General features: G+C 37.2%; 2 protein-coding genes across 8 annotated transcripts in view; one reads left to right on the top strand and one right to left on the bottom strand.

Moving 5' to 3' along the window:
• Nucleotides 1-15,073, top strand: part of LOC117394802 (disks large-associated protein 1-like) — a 244,271-nt gene extending 229,198 nt beyond the window's left edge. For 3 of the 5 annotated variants that reach the window (XM_033993395.3, XM_033993393.3, XM_059015273.1), the window contains 3 exons: nucleotides 2,770-2,861; nucleotides 3,372-3,524; nucleotides 10,992-15,073. In XM_033993395.3, coding sequence (XP_033849286.2) covers nucleotides 2,770-2,861; nucleotides 3,372-3,524; nucleotides 10,992-11,207 — 461 coding nt within the window. In that variant the 3' untranslated portion in view covers nucleotides 11,208-15,073. The remainder of the gene's footprint in view (nucleotides 1-2,769; nucleotides 2,862-3,371; nucleotides 3,525-10,991) is intronic. The other 2 variants (XM_033993396.3, XM_059015274.1) reach the window with 2 other exon arrangements.
• Nucleotides 15,074-15,418: 345 nt separating this feature from the next.
• LOC117394201 (homeobox protein AKR-like) lies at nucleotides 15,419-22,120 on the bottom strand. 3 transcript variants are annotated; one of them, XM_059015291.1, is made up of 3 exons: nucleotides 21,962-22,120; nucleotides 19,016-19,239; nucleotides 15,419-16,883 (listed from the first exon to the last, which is right to left on the bottom strand). In XM_059015291.1, the coding sequence occupies exons 2-3, from the start codon at nucleotides 19,235-19,237 to the stop codon at nucleotides 16,323-16,325; spliced, it is 783 nt and encodes a 260-aa protein (XP_058871274.1). In that variant the 5' UTR covers nucleotides 19,238-19,239; nucleotides 21,962-22,120; the 3' UTR covers nucleotides 15,419-16,322. The 3 variants fall into 3 exon arrangements, with proteins under 3 accessions (XP_058871274.1, XP_033848169.1, XP_058871283.1); XM_033992278.3 differs by having other exon boundaries at nucleotides 21,742-22,116; XM_059015300.1 differs by lacking the exon at nucleotides 21,962-22,120 and adding an exon at nucleotides 20,167-20,305.
• Between the last annotated feature and the right edge of the window lie 252 nt (nucleotides 22,121-22,372).

The raw sequence follows: 22,372 nt of genomic DNA, 5'->3' as shown, positions 1-22,372 counted from the left end.
ATAGCGTTACTCTCATCAGCCAGTATCAACAGAGGAAACTGTACTTTCTTGCGCCAATAGGGACCACAATGAGCGTTACACTGACAGGAAACCAATATTTTTCAGAGATCACAATCAGAATCTCAGAATGAAGAGATGATGATCGAAAAAAAAATCTCGAAAATTTAAAAAAGAAGTCCAGAGAATTCTCAGCTGGCTGACTTCATCTTTCAAAGTACTGCTTGTTTTCTCAACTAATCGTGTAGCACTGACAGTATAACACAACCTGCTTGCAAACTGAAGGTTAGAGTTTCAAATCCCATGCATACCAGACATTTTTTATATTTATATTATATAAAAAATATATATTTTATTGCAGGCAAAAGTTCAATTTTAAAACATAAATAAATTATTTAATATAAATGATATAGACGTCACAATAAGTGCGTTCCTTAGTGTATTTCCATGTTGACAAAACAAGTTAATTGTCATTAAACTCGTATGTCCTGTAATATACATATGCGTGGATAAAAGTGCCTGGGGTCTGCAAAAAAATACATTGGGAGAAAAAGGAGAAGGACTTATTTCTCTTACTGTGTGACAGGTATTGACCTTTTTTTCTACATTTCACCTAAGAATTTTGGGAACTACAAATTAAAAGTGAACTTTTGGCTGATTTACTTTTGCTGCGCCAATATACCCTGAAAACACGTAAACTATCCTTGTTGTATAGAGAGTGGTAGTTCTCGCTGATAACTTGGCACGGGGAATTACCATTCCTCTCAGTACTTTTTTCCAGAATCTGAGTTCATCCAAGTTTATTATCAATGTATCATAGCTGTTTTAATCATTATTGGATTCCATTATAAATGTTATCCTAAATTCTGTTCCCATCAATTGTTTGAATCTTTTATAGTATTTATCGTCAATAGATTACTGTCCACAGACTACATCTTTGCTTAACATTCATGTACATCTGCATTATCTTAAATTTACTTGACATAAACATGAACACCATTCTTGGAACTTTTTGGTACAATAGTAATGCACTGAGTTTGGTGGTCTCAGCTGAGCCTTCAATGGATATTAGTCCACCTTTCAAAACCACCACCCAATTCACGGTGGCATTCAGGTCGGGTGGATGTGGACTCAGGAGCCTGTGAGCCTGGGCCTTTTATGAGCACTGCTGTAAATCAAATGCACTATAATGCATTTTTTAATAAATTTGTTTATGTAAAATATATTTGCAAAAAGCTGACCACCTGGGCACACTTGAAAGCAAAAATGTACCTTTTAAAACAAATACTTTGAATTAAAAAAATTAAGAAATAAATACATCTGATGCCTGTAAATAAATAAATGCATGACAGTTCTGTAAATATTTAAACTTTATGGATTTAATGCCAGGGTTTTGGGTCATCCAGAATACAGACTATTGTAGCTTTAAGGCCAGGACACACATACGCTCATGATGCCGTTGACTATCAGGCGGTATTTTACTGCCAATATCGCTGGCAATATTACTGAATGGTGCTGCGCAGACCAGAGCGATATAATAATACTGCAGTATCGCAGTGTCGCTGAGCAGTGCCACTCAAATCAAATCCAGAGCGATTTGTTCTAGCTGCAACGCAGGACCGTCGATGCATTAACCAATCACAACCAAGTGGTGACATCACGTGTTTGACAGGAAGATGCTTTGAATGACAAACAAGGTGTCCAAGCACCCTGCAGTGTATCATTGATTCAATCTGAATACTTGAAACCCACCCCAATTACTGAGTGGCAGAAAATTCCTACATTTGAGATTTAAAACTAGATTACAATTAGGAACGGAGAGACTTATTCGCAGGATTTAAAGCTACATTACAGTTATATAGGGAAGATTTAAAACAAAATTGCAAACTGCGGCGAAATGTACAAAAAACCCAGAAGAATATCCATAAGGATTTCGTTGTGGAAGACAGCAAAGGAAAGAAGGTAAAATTGAAGTGTGGAAGTACTGTCGTATTGTGACAGAAAAAAACAGCAAAGCATTTTTGGAAAGTAACTGAAACCATAATTTCATACAGTAGGCTATATAAAAAGGAAAGCCCCGGGGGAAAAAAAAAAAAAAAAAAACTATTTCGGGGTATCTCGAAAATAGCTAAAAATAAGCCCTGAAAAATGAAATTAATAAAAACAGAAAAACAGAAGCCCTAATTATATTCAAGTTCATAGTCTACTGTGCGTTACTGACAACTGCCATTCAATTTTTCTACAGTAGTGTAGCAGAGAGTCAGTCACATAGTGCGTACCTCTCATATGTGCCCGGTTGTGGACTAGCAGTATCACACCGCAAAAATGCCCAGCGGAGCCGTGCCATGTGTGTTCAGGCCTTTACAACATGAATATAAAGACTTGCTGATGCCCGTAAATTTGGTTAGAATATTTTTTTTTGTTGTTTTTTTTTTTTCATTTTTTGTATTTACCAGTAAAGATGAGATTTGGTTTGAATACCTTACTCGAGTACAATAATCTAAAGAGACTAGGGCCTGGCTACCCACACCGCAAACACACACACACACACACACACACACACACACACACACACACACACACACAGGCTCTTTACTTATTTTATTTTATTAATGGCTTAGGAAAAATGTGTAAATTAAATATGAATTTCACATAATTAATATTTTCTATTTATATGTACACATCATTCTGCTGAATTGTGTAAGTTGGTTTTCACTTATTGATTAAGAACACAGCTACCTGAATGACCAGCTATTTGTTTCTTGAAATCAGTTTTAGGTAAGATCCGGAGTGCAGTGGGCAGTGCCCAGCTGTTAATCTCCCAGAAATTCCAGCAGTTCAGGGAGCTGTGTGAAGAGAACTTGGTATGTTGATACTGCTGTTACCATGATAACTTGTTTCATTAGAACAGCTTAGCAGCTGGGGTTTTGAGGACCTTTGAGACATCTAGATCACAGTTGAAATAAAAACTGTATATAAAGCTTCAAGTTTCCACTTTGTTAATGTGTGAGAAGAAACCGAGGAGACTTGTCTTCAACGATGTGCAAACCTCTTTTCTTATTTTAAGGTAGGGCTTTACAATTGATGGCATACTAGGCTTAAGCCAAAGTGTCAAGCCCCAAACAAAGATGCTCACACAGTAATACTAAAATGTTTTCTATGCCTTGAGTCTTAATGTTCAGAGAAAACTTACATTTTACTTTGTTATTTTTTGTTGCTTTTGGTAAATGTGAACAGAGCAGAATATATGAATTTAATCTTATTTACCAACAGAACCTAATTACTAATTATTATTTTAAAAAAAGCAATCAGAATTAAAAGGTAAAAAAATAAAAACATTTAAACCTCTTTTATACATGTGTTGTTTTGTACAGAATCCCAATGCACATCCTCTGCCTACATCGCAGGATTTAGCAGGCTTCTGGGATATGCTGCAGCTGTCAATAGAAAACATCAGTTTGAAATTCGATGAACTTCACCAGCTCAAAGCAAACAACTGGAAGCCATTAGAGGTTCCTAAAAAGAAGGTAAAAGACAGCTTACAATTTCAAAGCATGCAGAGTGTTGTTTGGGCATCACTGAGCCCTCATCCTACCACCTTGCTTTTTGATCATAGTGGTTTCCTTGAACATGGACGAGACATGTCTCCTCATGCTTTGAATTGGATGCACTCACTTTGTTCTCTGTGAGAATCGGTTGCTTCTGTGTTTCTGGGAAATCACATTGCTTGTTGTTTAACACAGTTACACTAGCAGATGGATTGAAACTAGGATCTCCTGACTTTAAGTCCTGAGATCATGTTATCCATTACCCGTTTGACACCATAATTTTCCTACTGATTTCCCTGGTCAGTGCCAGTTGCTAAAGTACCTCAGAATTGGCCTCAGTCAATTTATATTACTTACTAATAGTATGGGGAGTTTATGTATTTGCAAATCTGTATTTGTAAATTGTCAATGTAAAGATAAATGGGAATATATATATATATATATACACACATACACATCATCTCATCATCTTCAGCCTTTTTCAAACCACTGCTGGATGAAGGCCTCCCCAAGATTCTTCCACAAAAGCCTGTCTGTTGCGTCTCTCATCCATTTTGCTCTGGCATATTTCCTAATTTCATCTTGCCATCTTCCTGGAGGTCTTCTTCTTGGTCGCTTTATATCTCTTGGGATCCAGTCTAATATCTCCTTGGTTCAGCAATGGTCTGTTCTTCTTGCTACATGTCCGGCCCACTGCCATTTCAATTTTTTCGCTCTTATAATAACATTGCATACTTGTGTTTGCCCTCTTATCCATTCCTTCCTTTTCTTGTCTCTTCTTGTTATTCCCAGCACGCATCGTTCCATACTCCATCAAGTCGTTTGTAATTTTTGAGTCATTTTTGGATTGAGGGTCCAGGTTTTGCATCCGTAAGTTGGTACTGGCAGCACGCATTGGTCGAAGACTTTCCTCTTGAGGCATAAGGGTTGTTTATCTTTCAGAACCATGCTTAATCTTCCAAAGGCACTCCAGCCCATTTTTGCTATTCTGTTGATTTTGCACATTTGGTTCTTTGTTGCCGAAACTAACTGTCCTAAGTATATGTAGTTATTGACTTCTTCAAGCTTGATCCCATTGACTTCAATTGCCTGTGGAGTGGAGTGGTATATGATTGAACATGACTTGAGTCTTCAAAACCGCTTTGATGATAGCCTTGTGTATTTCTAGTATTCTTGTTTGTAATTCTTCTGGGCACGTTGTAAATATGAGGATGTTGTCAGCAAATCGTAGGTGATTCAAGTAGGCTCCATTGATCTTCAGCACCTTATTTTCCCAATCCAGTGTTTTGAAAATGTCTTCTAGGGTGGCCATGAAGACCTTTGGGGAAATTGTATCTCCTTGACGAACTCCTTTTCCAAGCTTGATTTTGTCGCTGTTTTTACAGAGTCTTACTATGGATGTTGCATTCTTGTATATGGTGCTGATCAAGTCTGTACATTTTCTCAATTCCTTGTTTTTCCAGAGAGCTTAATACAGATCTTGTGTAAACAGAGTCAAAGGCTTTTTCATGGTCGATGAATACCAAGCAAAGTGGTAGTTATTGTTATTATTATTATTATTTATTTCTTAGCAGACGCCCTTACCCGCCCTGCCCTTATAATTGTTACAAGATATCACATTATATATTATACAGATATCATATTATTTTTTACATACAATTACCCATTTATACAGTTGGGTTTTTTTTTTTACTGGAGCAATCTAGGTAAAGTACCTTGCTCAAGGGTACAGCAGCAGTGTCCCCACCTGGGATTGAACCCACGACCCTACAGTCAAGAGTCCAGAGCCCTAACCACTACTCCACACTGCTGCCCCAGTTCGTACTCGTTGCTGGTTTGAATCATTTGCCGTACAACTTGGAAGATGATCCATTGTGCTAAATCCACTCCTGAATCCTGCTTGCTCATTTGATTGTGCCAAGTCAAATTTATCTTGAAGTCTGTTGGTGAGTATCTTGGTAATAATTTTGTAGATTATAGGAAGTAAGCTAATAGGTCTGTAGTTCTTGAGGTCTTGTTTATCTCCTTTCTTATGTAAAAGTATCACCAATGCGTTGTTTCAGTCGTTTGGCACTTTATTTTGCTTAATACTATCTGTAAAAATATGCACCAGTATTTTTGTCAGTTCTTCACCTCCTTCTTTCACAATGTCAATCATTATACCATCTTCTCCGGGTGCCTTTCCTGTCTTCACATGTTTGATAGCATGTTTCACTTCCTCTGGTAGAAAGTCTGGAACTTCTTCCTCGGGTTGTGTGTTTTCGGTCTCGTCTTCATCATCTGCTATGTTGCTTTTTTTATCTTGATATCATTTTCTGTAAAAGTCTTCGACTCTTCAATTTGCGGTTCTTGATGACAGTCCCGTCCTCTTGTTTGATTGCTAAAATGTTTTTTCCTGACGATTAGTCTTTGTTTTGCTTTCTTCATGCTTCGGTTGTTTTCAATAGTTTTCTCTATCAACCTACAGATGAACGACTGTATATCCTCAGTAATGTGCTTTCTTACTGTCTTGCAGAGCTCAATGTATTCAATCTTTGACTTCAGAGCTGCTGTTTGTTTAATTTTCCTTTCTTTTCCTTATGAGGTCTTTTGTCTCTTGCGTGATCTTCTGGTCGCATTTTGTACTCTGTGTTCCAGCGATGTTTTTTGCTGTTTCTACAATTACTTGCATCACTTCCTGTGGCAAAGAGGTTAATTGTGTACAGATGCAGGTGATTAAAGAACAAACAGACAACTGTAATCCAGGTGAAAAGGTTTGTTTTTATTAGTTGTTTTTGTCCAGTGCCTGACGGCAAAACAAACAGGAAATAATAATGATGGTAAGTAATACAGCAGCGTGTATTACTTACATTTATAATTCCCAAAGCTGGTCCCGAAATAATAGTCCCGTTCTTGTATCCCCACATTAAACACAAAACACATACACAAGTTCAGTTAGTGCGTGAATTAGTGATTGTGGTGCAATACAGTTTTACAGTGGTACAAGTGAAGTGCTGTTCCAGGTTTGTGCTGGCCTCTGGCGACACCTCTGGAATGTGTTAGCCGTCTAGTGAATACACTCAACAATAGACAGTACAAACAAACACTCATGATTTATTTCACCAACAGTACGGGTCCTTCCAGGTAAATGACACAACCAAAACGAAGGAGCAGGTAACATTGCTTCAGCCCCTATTTATACCGTCACTCATGACCCCTTGGTAAACGATTGCAGCTGCTTTTTATGATCTGCAGCTGCCACATAATTTCCCCTCCGGGTCAATGAGTTAATGTACTGAAGCTCCGTCTCTTTTCTATGTGACCGACTTCCTTTTACCCCTCGGAACGAAATGTCAGGCCACGTAGTCCAGAGTATTCTGTTCCCGTTACTTAGCGCCCTCACAGGTCGAGAGGGAGATTTACCAACAAGAATCATTGTTTTTCTGTCACTTCCTCATAGATTTTGTTTACCTCGATTGCTTCATCTTTTTGCAGGTCTTAAAGAGTGCTGAATCTATTCTTCAGTTCCATTTGAAACACCAGGCTTTGCTTCGATCATTTCTAGGTTGATTCTGTTGGATTTCGTCATCACGAGTTAGAGTTTAGGTGTATTTTGCATCTTACAAGTCTGTGGTCACTTCCTATGTTAAAATTGTTTAGTACTGAGACATCTTATACAGTGTGTTTCTTGTTGGTGAGTATGTAGTCAATTTCATTCTTCACTCCGTTGGGTCTTCTCCATGTCTATTACCAGATGGGTTTCTTCTGGAAGAAGGTGTTCATGATGAATAAGTTCTTGTTCTCTGCCTTGTCTGTCGCCCCTCTCTTTCCTGTCGCAATGTCCACATTTGCCGACTGAATTCTCATCCTCTTGCTGGGATCCTATTTTGGTGCTGAAGTCACCGATGATGAACTTATAGTGGCTCTTCCCATTTCCGTGTAGTTCTTGTACTTCTTCATAAAAATCTTCGACTTCTTCATCTGAATAGCTTGTTCTTGGTGCATATACTTAGATGACCTGAAGTTCATCCATCCATTCATCCATCCATCCATTATCTGTAACTGCTTAATCCTATAGAGGGTCGCGGTGAGCCGGAGCCTAACCCAGCAGACACAGGGCACAAGGCAGGACTACACCCTGGATGGGACGCCAGTCCATCGCAGGGCAACTTTAGAGAGGCCAATCCACCTAGCCGTCATGTCTTTGGACTGTGGGAGGAAACCGGAGTACCCGGAGAAAACCCACACGAACACAGGGAGAACATGCAAACTCCACACAGACAGACCCCTGAGGCCGTACTTCACTTAGTCTTACGATGTCCTACTTGATTCTTCCAAGTTCTTCTTCCAACTCTTGAAGTCTTGCTTCACCTGAAAGAGATCTGCAGTTGTACGTGGCCAGGGTCAGTGTTCTGTGGCAGCCTAAAATCGTAACCCTGTGATTCTTAGCACCCTCTGCCTTCATGCCTAACCGGCCGCTGCCATGGTTGGCGGCAATCCAGCCTCCGGGGAATGAGGGCCATGTTTTTGTCTGTGCTTTCATCATGATGTGGGGGGGGGGTTGGCCATAACTCACCATGCTGGCTAGGCGGGTTGGTGAGTGACCCTTCCACTTTGGCCGAGTACGTTACTCAAGCTTTCACAGCATGGTTGAACCTGCCAGAGTCAGGCGTCTTGAGAACCTGTTGTCACCCTCCTGCCACTTTGAGGCAGTGGAAGTTGGACTTTAGGAGGGAATATATATATACAGTGCCTTGCGAAAGTATTCGGCCCCCTTGAACTTTGCGACCTTTTGCCACGTTTCAGGCTTCAAACATAAAGATATGAAACTGTAATTTTTTGTGAAGAATCAACAACAAGTGGGACACAATCATGAAGTGGAACGAAATTTATTGGATATGTCAAACTTTTTTAACAAATAAAAAACTGAAAAATTGGGCATGCAAAATTATTCAGCCCCTTTACTTTCAGTGCAGCAAACTCTCTCCAGAAGTTCAGTGAGGATCTCTGAATGATCCAATGTTGACCTAAATGACTAATGATGATAAATAGAATCCACCTGTGTGTAATCAAGTCTCCGTATAAATGCACCTGCACTGTGATAGTCTCAGAGGTCCGTTTAAAGCGCAGAGAGCATCATGAAGAACAAGGAACACACCAGGCAGGTCCGAGATACTGTTGTGGAGAAGTTTAAAGCCGGATTTGGATACAAAAAGATTTCCCAAGCTTTAAACATCCCAAGGAGCACTGTGCAAGCGATAATATTGAAATGGAAGGAGTATCAGACCACTGCAAATCTACCAAGACCTGGCCGTCCCTCTAAACTTTCAGCTCATACAAGGAGAAGACTGATCAGAGATGCAGCCAAGAGGCCCATGATCACTCTGGATGAACTGCAGAGATCTACAGCTGAGGTGGGAGACTCTGTCCATAGGACAACAATCAGTCGTATACTGCACAAATCTGGCCTTTATGGAAGAGTGGCAAGAAGAAAGCCATTTCTTAAAGATATCCATAAAAAGTGTCATTTACAGTTTGCCACAAGCCACCTGGGAGACACACCAAACATGTGGAAGAAGGTGCTCTGGTCAGATGAAACCAAAATCGAACTTTTTGGCAACAATGCAAAACGTTATGTTTGGCGTAAAAGCAACACAGCTCATCACCCTGAACACACCATCCCCACTGTCAAACATGGTGGTGGCAGCATCATGGTTTGGGCCTGCTTTTCTTCAGCAGGGACAGGGAAGATGGTTAAAATTGATGGGAAGATGGATGGAGCCAAATACAGGACCATTCTGGAAGAAAACCTGATGGAGTCTGCAAAAGACCTGAGACTGGGACGGAGATTTGTCTTCCAACAAGACAATGATCCAAAACATAAAGCAAAATCTACAATGGAATGGTTCACAAATAAACATATCCAGGTGTTAGAATGGCCAAGTCAAAGTCCAGACCTGAATCCAATCGAGAATCTGTGGAAAGAACTGAAAACTGCTGTTCACAAATGCTCTCCATCCAACCTCACTGAGCTCGAGCTGTTTTGCAAGGAGGAATGGGCAAAAATTTCAGTCTCTCGATGTGCAAAACTGATAGAGACATACCCCAAGCGACTTACAGCTGTAATCGCAGCAAAAGGTGGCGCTACAAAGTATTAACTTAAGGGGGCTGAATAATTTTGCACACCCAATTTTTCAGTTTTTTATTTGTTAAAAAAGTTTGAAATATCCAATAAATTTCGTTCCACTTCATGATTGTGTCCCACTTGTTGTTGATTCTTCACAAAAAATTACAGTTTCATATCTTTATGTTTGAAGCCTGAAATGTGGCAAAAGGTCGCAAAGTTCAAGGGGGCCGAATACTTTCGCAAGGCACTGTATATCTGTATTCTATCATTCCATTAAGGCTACTGACAAGTAAAAAAAACAACTAATAATGATTGGCCACATGCTTTAATAAGGATTCAGTTAATGGGTGCTGCCACATTTTTAAATCTCTTTTTAAAACCTTTAGAGATTCAGATGTTTGTTACATTAACCTGCAATCTATGCCCTTATATGACTTTTCCATTTGAAATACTTGTATTACCTTCAAATTTAGTTAACAGCTGCATTATGTTATTCTCGGTCAAGTTTGATTGTGGAAATCCTGATTGTGTAAATTATTTAACAGTCAACAATATCATACTTTATATAAAGCCAACTGTCTCTGCTTTGTTCTGTCATTCTCTTTGCCACTTTTGAACTTCCTGACATATTTAAGAAGTGGTTAACAATACTTTATATGTAATTACTACATTTGCTACATAAAGATTTTGTTTTTTTATCCATGTAATTTGGATAGTAATATAGTAAGTGGGAAAGCAATTCATGTCAGGAAATCTACAATACTTGATTAAGGCATGACTTTGTAATCACACAAGCTAAAGTTATATGGTTAAACCATGAACATTACCATGGTATAAAACTAATGAATTTATTAAGTCTTAATGTATCAAGAGTAAATTGTACCTTGAGCTAAGAAACTTATAAAGCTGTTAGGTCCTGCTGTTAGTTTTTTTTTTTTTTTTATCTCATTAATAATTACATTGAAATGGAGACCAATGCATCTCCTGAGTTAACTTACCCATTTCAATGGCTGGTATGCTGCAGAACCCCAATCTAAAACTGAATGGGTACATAAAGAGAGCTTTATAATGGACCACAGGACTGTTTTAAGATGGTGTTTCTTGATTATTGTACAATTTAATGTACAATTTATATTTTTTAAATGTTCTATTTACCTGTACGTTTATATTGAGTTTAAATAAATTCTGTGTGGGTAATCACCGTCAACCTACCAGTCTTGTCAAATAAATGTTGCAGCAGTTATCCTTAGTGAAAGAGTTAAAATGCAGTTGCTGTCGTGTCTGAAAATATGGTCTTCCTGAGGTATCGGCGGTTTATACTGTTTGTTGTCTCTGTTCAGGAGAGAAGGATGCCACCTCCTGTGCCAAAGAAACCCCTGAAAGGTTACCCTCCCCTGGCAAGGGACAGGTCCCTGGAAAGCACTGAGAAGCAGCGGCAAGAGGCAAGGAAAAGATTGATGGCTGCCAAGAGAGCCGCATCCGTGCGACAGAATTCAGCCACCGAGAGTGCAGACAGCATTGAGATCTACATCCCTGAGGCCCAGACCCGTCTATGAACCCCACATGTACATGTATACACACACACACACACAAAGAGACAAGGAATGGGTGCTTGTAATATACTCACTCTTTTAGGCCCTTCCACAGAAAAAAAAAGAATATTAACAAAAATAAAGTTTAGTATTCCTTTTACCTTTTCTTGTTCTCTCTCTCTGATCAATCGCACAGAGATCAGGTTTATTTCCACCTATATCATGTAGTTGTTGAGCCCCCCCCCCCAGGTTTTGTGTGATCCTACTTCTTAAGGTTTGCCAATAGCATAGCCACATAAATATTGTACCACAGCTGCCATGAATAATGTACAGCATTCTGCTTTATTTATTTATTTATTTATTTATTGTTTGCTCTTTCTGTAAAAAAGAAAACAGGACAACAAAATATCCTTGTACATGTCTCATAAACACTCTGACCTTAGACATCCTAACAACTAGCAAGCTAGTTGGTAGTTTGCATACAGCAATAGGAAACAACCAGGTAACTTGCCATCAGTTATGGCTGCACCGTCTTGTGGGCCTCTGCTATTTATGAAAGCTGATTGGATGAAGAACTTAGACTCATTCATCAGAGCAGTTGGGAGTACTTGAATCAGCAAGTTTGAAACGCAAAAGTTACAATCACAACCTGAGACGCAGAATGGGGGAAAACGCAAAAAAAACATCATAGGGAATATGAAAGCTGCAGGATCCTTGTACATTAACAGATCTCAAAACACATTGAACTTGTATGGTTCTTTAGTTTTGTTTTCACAAAGATTGCCATCCTACTGGAAGGACATTGTGCTTACATCACATTTTATCAACTAAAATGAATACAAAAAACCCACTTCATATGAGATTAAGGGTTCCATATAAATGATCAGTGATTTTCATGTGTAGGATACTTTCACTTGTCAATAGTTATTTCTATGTTTGGTGATCATGCATAAGCTTGTTATTGTAAATGCTTGAATATAAAGAAGAGGAATGATCTCTTTGCACTAACACTTCTGTTGTCATCTGTGAAATGTGTATAAACATAATGATTAAAAAATGCATAACTGAAAACCTTACTAACACTTTGTTAAACAGGGAGTATATATAGTAAGCAGTTTGTATCTAGTTAATTGATTATTTATATGGTACCTATAAAGAGTTACCAAAAAGGAAGTCTTTCCAGTAGCTAGTGCAGTAGCTCAGTATATTAGTCAACCCATCCATTGACCTTCTCCGAGAGAAGGTTGTTGTAAGAAATTACCCAGCTCTGCTTGGGTGATGCCTGTTCTTTCCTGCCTATTGCATGTTGGGCTGCTAATCATGAGTAGATGCTTCAGTGCAGGTACTCTCAGAGAGTCAGGGAGAAGTCAATGAAGCAAAGTCAGAATCTCCCAAAAGAAAGAGTGAAATACTTGTGTGTATGTATTTAGGTGTGTACGTGTGAATGTGAGTGTGAGTCTTTCAAGTGCTTCCTAATTTGTAATTTGTAGGTTGTTATTGACCTACATTTCTTATGTAATGAAGTAACCTTATGGGACATACTGTATTATAAGAAATAAGCCCCACATCTACAGTATATATTTATTTTAAATTATTATGTTCTCCATATTTGTAACCATTTGAAAAAAAAAAATCCCATACTACCCACAGCATGATGTCACAAGGTATCAACATTAAGGTAAGCCTACAATTTGTTTTGTATGTTTTTGTGTACTAATGTATCATGCAGCTTTACATTATAATTGTGAGTACTTCTCTGTAAGGATAGACAAAATAAATTGTTCATTCTTCCGCCACACCATTGGGTTCTGTTTCTGAGGCACCTGCACTGGGTTATAAATAGAAAACGTATTTGTGGATCCAACTGCAAAAATCTACAGATGTACCATGCATTTTGAATGGTTTTCTCAGAAGAACTTTGATTGAATTTTGTCTGGCCGTTAATTTTAACATAGCAGTATTTGTTCATTGTGATACGAATGATTCTCATATTGTGTCACTTGAAATCTGGTGTTGCTGCAGTCTTGTGACATCGGCTGCAAGCAGGGTTGGGGAAGTTTTCTGAAGCTATAGGCCCTCAACGTGAAAATGTTAGAGCAGTTTTACTTGCAGTCCCAAGACTGAGCTATTTGCTTCCAGCTTCCAGGAAGAACAACAGTATATTTATTGAGTTACATCTGCTGATTCTGTATTTAGCTTAGTTTAACAGAGAATAAAGGCAGATAGTATGCCATGAATTGTAACAATATACATAAATCAGTATTATAAGTTATTGAATTTTACAAGCCCAAGCAAAGTTAATTTTTGCTTTACAAGAGCGATGTGTGGTAAATGTAGCTGAAAAGTGTGACAAAGGAAAAAATAAGAATATTGTCAATGATTATTTTATTCGCAGTATTAGCATCTGATCTAAAGCAAATCCAAAGCAAAATCTAAGGCTTAAAATAAGGCCTGTTTTGAGCCCTTCTATACAGCCATACATGATGTATTACTGTAATACAAGATAAATCAATACTACTTTAAACAGAGATAAGGAAAATGATTTTCTTTAACATAGCAAATTATAAAGAAAGACTGGTACACCTACATGACTATGGAACTTTTCCTTATGTTACAAACATGCCTCATCCAAGCCTGTTTAGTTGGTCACCAGAGAGTGGATGGAGGTCACCTTTAGCTGTTTCTTGCATGCAACATGTAAGTAATCCTTGACCTTCTACATTCTGAATCACCCATGTAGTTAAACTACTTCTATAAGCATGGCATATTGTTTTATTTCTGCAAACAAGATTCACAATAAAAGAATCCCTCTTGAAAGCAAATAGAATCAGTCTTCTTTTTGATTGCTTACCTTAGGTAAGGTAGTGCTAATCAAAGTCTGTAAAACCAGACGTATTCTGATGAATATGATACTACACAGATTTATCCAATAATCGTATTCAAATGATGGTTCTTTGTTATGTGATCCAAATTGTTTATTAGTAGGAAATGCACTCCTTAGATTTAAGTTATTGTGGGATATTAGCTATACAGTCCTTGCCACTGAACACATTTGACCAATTTTGTATTTTTGTAACAATGATATAATGCAACCTTATTTCTGATATTTCCATGCTTGCCAATTTACCAGATTCCATGTAAACGTAAACTTGTGTTCTATTGGTGACTAATAAATATCATATTTGTTTTTCACAATGAACTGGGTTTAAATGATGTGGACAGTAAAATGCTGTGAAACAGAACTTACAGTGCACTTTCCTCTGTAAAGAGCACCAACACAAATCTTCAAAAGCAATTAAATTGTTAAAAAATACATATGTGGATTGCAATAGTTTATTGCTAATACTTCTTCAGCACAGTATGGTAAACTTTGCTTTTAAGTATTTTTAATATAATTTAATATAACATTTTAAATTATATGTATTTGTTGTTTTCTTTTTAGTTTTTAATTAAATTTAAATATACTGTTTTAATGTATGTGGTTTACTTATCAATACACCCTGATCAATTCAATTTTGTTTTGTAAAGAATGACAGATATGAAGAATGTGAATTAGTGAGTTGTCAAAAACAAGGATTTTGCTGCAAAAAACGGAGATTTTCAGAAAAGTAGTTTGTGTATGGGCAGACTTAATCATTATGGAATATCTGTAAATACATGAATGTTTCCCAATGTAAAAAATAAAATAAAATACTAAACAATTATACATTTTGTATTATTGTTGTTGCAGGAATATGAAAACAGTGCAGCATTAAAGCTGTCCTTTAATGCAATTACATATGTTGTAAGAGAGTTTCATTATTTTGGTTCTGTCTTTAGTCTTGAATCTTTTGCAGGGTCATAACTCAAAATTCCTGCCTAGATAACCCTTGAAGATGAACATTATCCCAGTTACATAATCTGCTCAACATTTTCATTATATCTTCCAAATGAGACACAATGTAAAATCTTATTCACAATATGAAGATATGCATAGCTAGAGAAGACTGATAAGAACTGGAGCAGAATACACAAGTATGTATCCTTTCTGAGCATAAAAATAGTTATATTTGACCCAAGACAGTTGAATTGTGTCAGAACACAACAATTCTCCGGCAGCAGTGTCGACAATGGGAGGGGAGGAGAGTGAAGATTTTCTGAGATCTGATTGGCTTCCTGACTACAACAGGGCAATTACAACTGTTGTAGCAGAAAAATGTGTGTGTGGTTATGTCATATATCTGAATGCCAAAATATTTGTACAAAATGAAACTTTATTTAGACAACATGTGGGCAACCTCTGTCACAACCACTGCACAGTATGAAAGTAAGAAATCACATAAGCGGGTATCTTCTCACATTATTTATACCTAGGGTTCTTTATTTCAGTCCTTTATTTGTTTAAACAATGTATTCAGTGTTGATTAAAGTAAAAAGAAACTCATAAACTAAAATGAAAATGAAAAAACAAAACATTTTTTTAGGGTACATGCACCAGCACTTTCATACATGCTATCCATTATTTTAGTGTTGTTTCTCTAGCACACTCCTAACAACGTACAATGCAACCCAGACCTACCCTGGGAAAAGCAACTTCAATACAATCCCTCCCATTAGGATTGGTAACACCCACTCCCAAACACTACGAAGGAAGGCTCAGTCAATGTAAAAATTGCTAAATGAAAAAAAAGAGATCTCACATTGCAAAACAATAGGTACAAAAGATAACTAGGCTCTTTTTAATATGAAATTAAGAACCTGATCTATAATAGTGATTAAGATCAGCAAAAAATAAACTGTACATTAAGACAAGTATGTGACCTTATTTGGACCCTCATGTGCAAATAAACAAGGCAAAGTAACAGCAAATCAGTACCAAATAATGAGAAAAAAAACTGAAAATGAAGAACCCCATTTAAACTCTATTTAGTAAGGAACATAAAGTACATCTGTATCTACTTAGCAAATAAATTCATCATTATTAAAAAAAGGAAAGTTGAAGGTGGCCTTGTTTTTTGGTCCTCCTTTGTGCAAAAAAAAAAAAAATCCTTAACAATACACGGTAGTCCTCATCATCAATTTGATATCAACCAATAATTTTGTGTGTGTGTGTAAGTTTGGTCAGTAAATCCAGTCTATTTTTGCATTCCAGTTGAGATTTTAAGACACAAGTTGCTTTGCCTGCAGTTCCATCTCTGCTGCTCGTTTCAGTGCAACATCCACCAAGAGCTGGAAGCCGCTAAAGTCCTGGGTGAGATCAGGAGGAGTGGGGGGAGGAGTGTTGAAAAGCCCACTCTGAGGGCTCGAATTACCTTCTGTTTCTGCTTCTTCATGACATTTGAAGAGACCGGAAACTTTTGTGGAATGCAAGTCTGTGGCTTTGTCCATGATTGTTTGGCAGTAATGCAGGGGCCTTTCTTGCAGTGCAGTGATGGTGGTATGGCATATAACTGATGGTCTGGGAAGCACTGGACCTGGAGAAGGGCTCTTTGGTGAAAGGGGTTTCCTGGAAAGGCTTGGTCCTGAGTTAGAAGGGTGGAATGATCTCTCGTCCAAGCTCCCAGAAAGCAAGGGTTTGGGGGACATAGAGCTTTCCATGAAGTTTGACTCTGAAATTTTACTCCCTCTTCGTGAAATGGTAAACTGGTTAGGATCTTTGCCGTCTTTTCGCAGCATGTCTGGCAGAAGCCTCCGACGAGCATTGATGAACCAATTACAGACCTACAAGTAAAAAGTATAAAACTATTTAATATTCAAAATTTCTATTGTGATCTTGCAAATCATTTGTTGCAAAAAAATATCAAAATATCAATATACAAAAAATAAGCCAGGTATCACAGGCTGTCGATCCAGTTGTTTACTTTATCAAACCTTTGTTTTAGTCCTTGATGCTATGTTCAGTTTAAGTTTTAGGTTAACCTCTGGACTACTGATGATGCGTTTGTAATTAAAGACCAAATGCTTAAATAAAAAAACACAACTCTTTGCCGCATCAGTAGCCACTTCATGAATATTTGCTTTAACGTGTTCAGTAGGTTATCTTGATTGAGGTTACAGTGCTCCACATGCAAAATGCACTTAATTTGCAAATATATTAGACTATTGTTCCCAGGCAGTGGGTAATGAACACCACCAGTGAAATTCCTGAGTGAATACTCCAGCACCTCCCACTGAAAGTGAGGAATTGTCCTTGCTCAACTGACTGTGTAATCTTCAAAACCAGGCATTACCTCAAGTAAGTTTGAATTTATCACTTAATATATGAAAAAAACTGGCCTGCCCAATAGGCACTTTTTTTTTTATTACGCGCAGGTGACAAATATAATAAAAAACAGAACTTTGATGCAATGGCAGAGGAATAGTCGGTGCAGTCAGTGCAACTACACAGGGACCCTCGTCCTCAGAGGGCCACAGAGGGGTCCGAAAGTTTGGAGAAAAATATTTAACAGTGATGATATCCTTCAAATGTATATTTGCAGATGTAATATCCTTCATATTCATATCATTTTAGCTACCAGTGCCAGTAATTACATTTTTATCCTCCCTTGCTTCAACAGGTACCGTTGTTATCTTAATTATGTTTTTGTTGTTTTTTTTAATGTTGAATTAAAATGAGCATTCCAACTTTTTTTCTTCCCCTGCAAATGTCTTTGCATGGAGGCTGGAACTTGGCGCTGTTTTATGATTTGTCTGTGTCTTGTTTTCAGACTCCATGACCACTTGTGCTTTAGCCTAGTGGTCTCTCAATATTTCATGGAAGGTTTTGGGGTGCAGTTGTTCTTCTAATTTCTATATCATAAATTAAAGTTGTCGGTGGAAGGGATGGGGGCAGTACAGTAGTCTCTGTGTATTGGAACACCTCTTAAGAGAACACTTCACCTAAGGGAACACCCTTGTGGTAAAATACATTTTTCCCATTGTAAATGCTCCGGCTAAGGGAACAGGAACCTCACTTAAAAGAACACCTTCCTGGCACTGATAGCGATTCGTTCACAACGGATACAGTACTGTTTTGTAACCTGATAACTCATCATCATCAAACTTAAAATGATTTGGTCTTTTCAAAAGCAACTTGTCATTGTGAGAGTGTCTTGAGGCACACTGATTGGTTTATTAAATCTTTCCGGAACTAGCGTCATATCATTGACTTGTTTTGTATTCTGATTTGCAAGAGCGCACCTCATCGCTACAAAATGACATGTAAACAAACGGCGAAATGCGGCGCTGTTTCTCTTGCTACCAAAAGTTGGAAATTGATCGAGTTCTTGAAAAAAAACCTGAAACAGGCACAAGCCGCAGAGCAATTTGGCGTTTCCCGTTCTGGTGAGTTGCTTCACCATTCTGTTAAATAATGTGCATGTCTTGTATATTTCTGCTGCAATGTTTAGCATGTGTATGGGTGCTGTGTTAATTTAGTTTGACAGTTAGTTTATTAATGTTAGTCTGTGTTACTTTATTATTGTAGTTTATTAACATACACTTGCCTATTGCTTTTCTTTTACTCATTCAATTAATTTCATGTGTTGATGCACGTGTGTCATGACAAGCAATACATATGTATTTATTTATTTATTGATTCATATTGTGTCTGGCTATAAGAACACTTTGCTTGTTTCCCGAGGGGTGTTCTCTTAGCTGGAAAGTACTGTACTACAAAGATTTATAGTGCAAATGTGCAGTAAAAAACAGAAAGAAATGACTAAAAAAATCTGCAAAAGATTTAAAACAATGAGAAACATCAAAAGGGATTTAAAAAAAAGACTAATTTGAAAACAGTTAAAACTATATTTAAAACATACTATAGAGTTGTGGTTAGAAGTTAAAATGGACATGGGTATGCATATGGATCGTACCTGTAGTGTAGATAGATGAGTCTGTTTGGAGAGAAGTGCTTTCTCCTGTTCGGAGGGGTATGCATTATACCGATGTTCATAAAGCCAGTCTCTCAGAATTTCCACGGACTCTTTGGGCAGATTCCCACGTCTTTTCCTCTTCCCATTGCCTGTAGAGGACAGGTCAAGCGGGACACCCATGCTGTCATCATCCTCGGTTTCACTACCAGACAGCATTAGCATACCTATACAAAAAATAAATACATCTGTTAATCCCAGCAATTTAAAAAAAAGACAGTTTGAAACGGGCAGGTCGGTGACCCAAGATAACACACAGCATGTTACTGTTGCTATAAAACAATCCAAACACATGATCAACTTCCGGCCTTCATAGCTCATTAGCATAATATGACAGCACGTGCACCTTCAACTGCTTTTGACCAGACAGAAGCAGCACACACATCTTCGTTTTTGGCCGTGTGTGCCAATATATGATGCATAAAAAAATGTGTAATGTTTTAAATGATTTTATTTGGATGAATCGAATGTTACTGGTAGTACAGCTTCTTTTAAAAATAAAACTTTGCAGTTTTCTAAACGGTTACCTAACCAGTTGTTGTGTTGTTTTTACTATAAGATTAAGCATTTCTGTAGTACAATAACTATTTGCATAATCACAAAACAGAACAGAAAGATATTAAATGGCACTCAGTGCTCCAAGACAATAAACAAAAAAAAAAAAAAACGGTAAGTCTATTCATCACGTCACCCAATTTTGCACGTACACATTTAACACTACACATTTTTGTCAAAGCTTCCACACCTATATATTTTTATATGCTATTTTAATGCATAATAATTGCTCCATTTTAAAAAAAGGTATCATTACGTCATTTAAAATAATAAACCATTATTCTTTGAACCTTTGACCAAACAGATCAATGTAGCTACAACAATGAGATGACAAGCCTCAAAAAGAAATATTTTCAAATTCCTACGACTTGAAATCCCAACCAGTTGTAGACCCACGTGGCACATTTAAACAAAAAAAAAAACAAAAAACAACTATGGCTGGGTCTAAAATCAAAACTTTGACAACCCGCTAATGGCACTTAACAAACCCGTATTTAATAGCGTTTTCTTTTTATGAGCAGAAGAAATAAGATACTTACCAAAAAAAATGCTATTAAATATAGTTTTGTTAAGTGCGATTAGTGGGTGATTTGGTCGGGGCCTATGTCTCCTGAGGCAATCGAAATGTTCGACAAAGTTTCATAAGACACGTTGATAAGTTCAGCCAGACTAATTATCTGACGCCTGCAGTAATTGCTAAACTAAAGCAAACCATTCGGCACTCCTTGTATAAACTCAGTCTTATCTCAGAATAGATAGAAATTGTAGTTTCAAGCCTGTATTTTAGACAGTGACATTTAAGATGAACAATATGTATTTAAACTTACAAGTTTATTGGAATATATATATATATATATATATATATATATATATATATATATATATATATATATATATATATTCATTGTCGCAGTACTGTAGAACAGGGCAACAATGACAGAGCTTTCATGGCGTTCAGCTACATTTTAACTTTTTTCCATGACAAAAGGAATATTATTTGTTGGGACTCTTGTTAACTAGTTTAATTCAACCATGTACTTTAAAACCTACAAACTGAAGTCACATGAGGCATTAAACATTATCTTGGGATTTCTCTGCCCCCCTCTTTCCTCTCCCTCCCTCCCTCTTTAGTTTGGAAAAGTCCCCCATGTTGCTGCTGCTAGAGACCTGTTGAGGACGGGAACTCACTTAGACAAAACAAAAGAATCACTGTCCTTGTTCAAATCAATCTGTGTCACTTCACACTTTTATCATCACAAACACATTTTTTTTTCAACAGAAGATTTAAAATATATCCATTAGGTCACATTTTCATTTCGGAGTGTAGAAAGAACGATGAAAATCGTATAAAACGTATCCTTTTGTGTTCTCTGGAACACGAGGTTGAAGAATGTAAGCGAAGCCTAGGCAGGATGACAAACACGACTTCACAAAGGAGATCAGTTTACGTTATGCCTTGTGTGTCTAGATTGCCAGACATGAGTTGGCTTATTTCTAAATAAACAGATTTTACCATTTTTTACAATAACATTCGGTACACAACCAAGTTAAATCTGAAATTGTAAGTTTTGATAATCAAAACAATTTTAAAGCAACGTGAGCTTGCTGCGTAAATATTACTTAACTTTCAGATAACGAAAGCAAAACTGTTGATCTTCTGGCTTAAAACAAAAACCACCAACACATTGCAAAGCGATTGCAAAGTTTTAATAATAATAATAATAATAATAATAATAATAATAATAATAATAAAACTTTAGCCATTTTTGGACAGCATTTTAATCTTAATTAGGTGCTTTGTTTTTTAAATAAGGCGCAATTTGAATTCCTTGGTTCAAGACAAAAGAAATTACAAGTTAAACTGATTGAAACTGCGTTTGCATTAAACTACTGATAACTTATTTACGGAAAACAAGGAAACTTAGTTTGACAGCGCGCCAGCACATGGAAAAAAACATGTTTTGTCTGGAACAGAAAAATGGCAAACAAGTCAGGCATACAAGTTAAGTTCGCTTCTATCTTAAACTCGATGTTAAACTTTGAAAACACCAATTTAATAAGTAATTGTTTTAATTTTAGATAAATAATCACTTTTTAGCAACAGTTACACCTACCCTTTTTAGCTTTCATCTTGGTCCAAAATACAGTTTAAGCAAACTTGCAAATGATTGTTTTCTTTATATTCCAAAGTCGCAGTTGTTTACGGTCAATGTATTCCAACCACACGACAAATTAAATCCAAACTGTATCCGTGGTGTTTTCGCTGCTTTTTGTGTTTGAAATGGCTCTCCGGCGTGTTCAGTTGTTTGAAACAAAACACATTGTCGGAGGTACCTGAGATCTCCCGTTCCCTTGGCTTTGCTTCTTGCTCAGTGTGTGTTTGATCATTAGGTGACAGCTCTCTTTGACAGCTGCGTGACTCAACTCTCTAGATCCTCCCACTAAGAAAGAACAAATCTGACATCACCATGCCAAACCCGTTGAAATGAAAACTTTTATTTTCATTAACAAAGCGGGAATGCAGCTGTAACCCAGTCACGTAGTTGAGAAGCAACGGAAATGTGCCTACATTGTGGTGATTTTTTCAGTTTATGATAATTACATGAGTACCCAGTGACTGAATAAACATGACAAATGTTTGTTTTGATAACGTTGAAAACAATTTTGAGGATTTTGTTTCACATTCCTGTTTTCGCATTAAACATTTATATTAGCCGAAGTTTTTGTTTTGTAAAGGTACTGGTG

This window comes from Acipenser ruthenus, chromosome 3 (assembly GCF_902713425.1).
Source record: "Acipenser ruthenus chromosome 3, fAciRut3.2 maternal haplotype, whole genome shotgun sequence".
Taxonomy (NCBI): Eukaryota; Metazoa; Chordata; class Actinopteri; order Acipenseriformes; family Acipenseridae; genus Acipenser; species Acipenser ruthenus.
The sequence above is the reverse complement of the archived record's forward strand: the minus strand, read 5'-3'. Positions and strand labels throughout refer to the sequence as shown.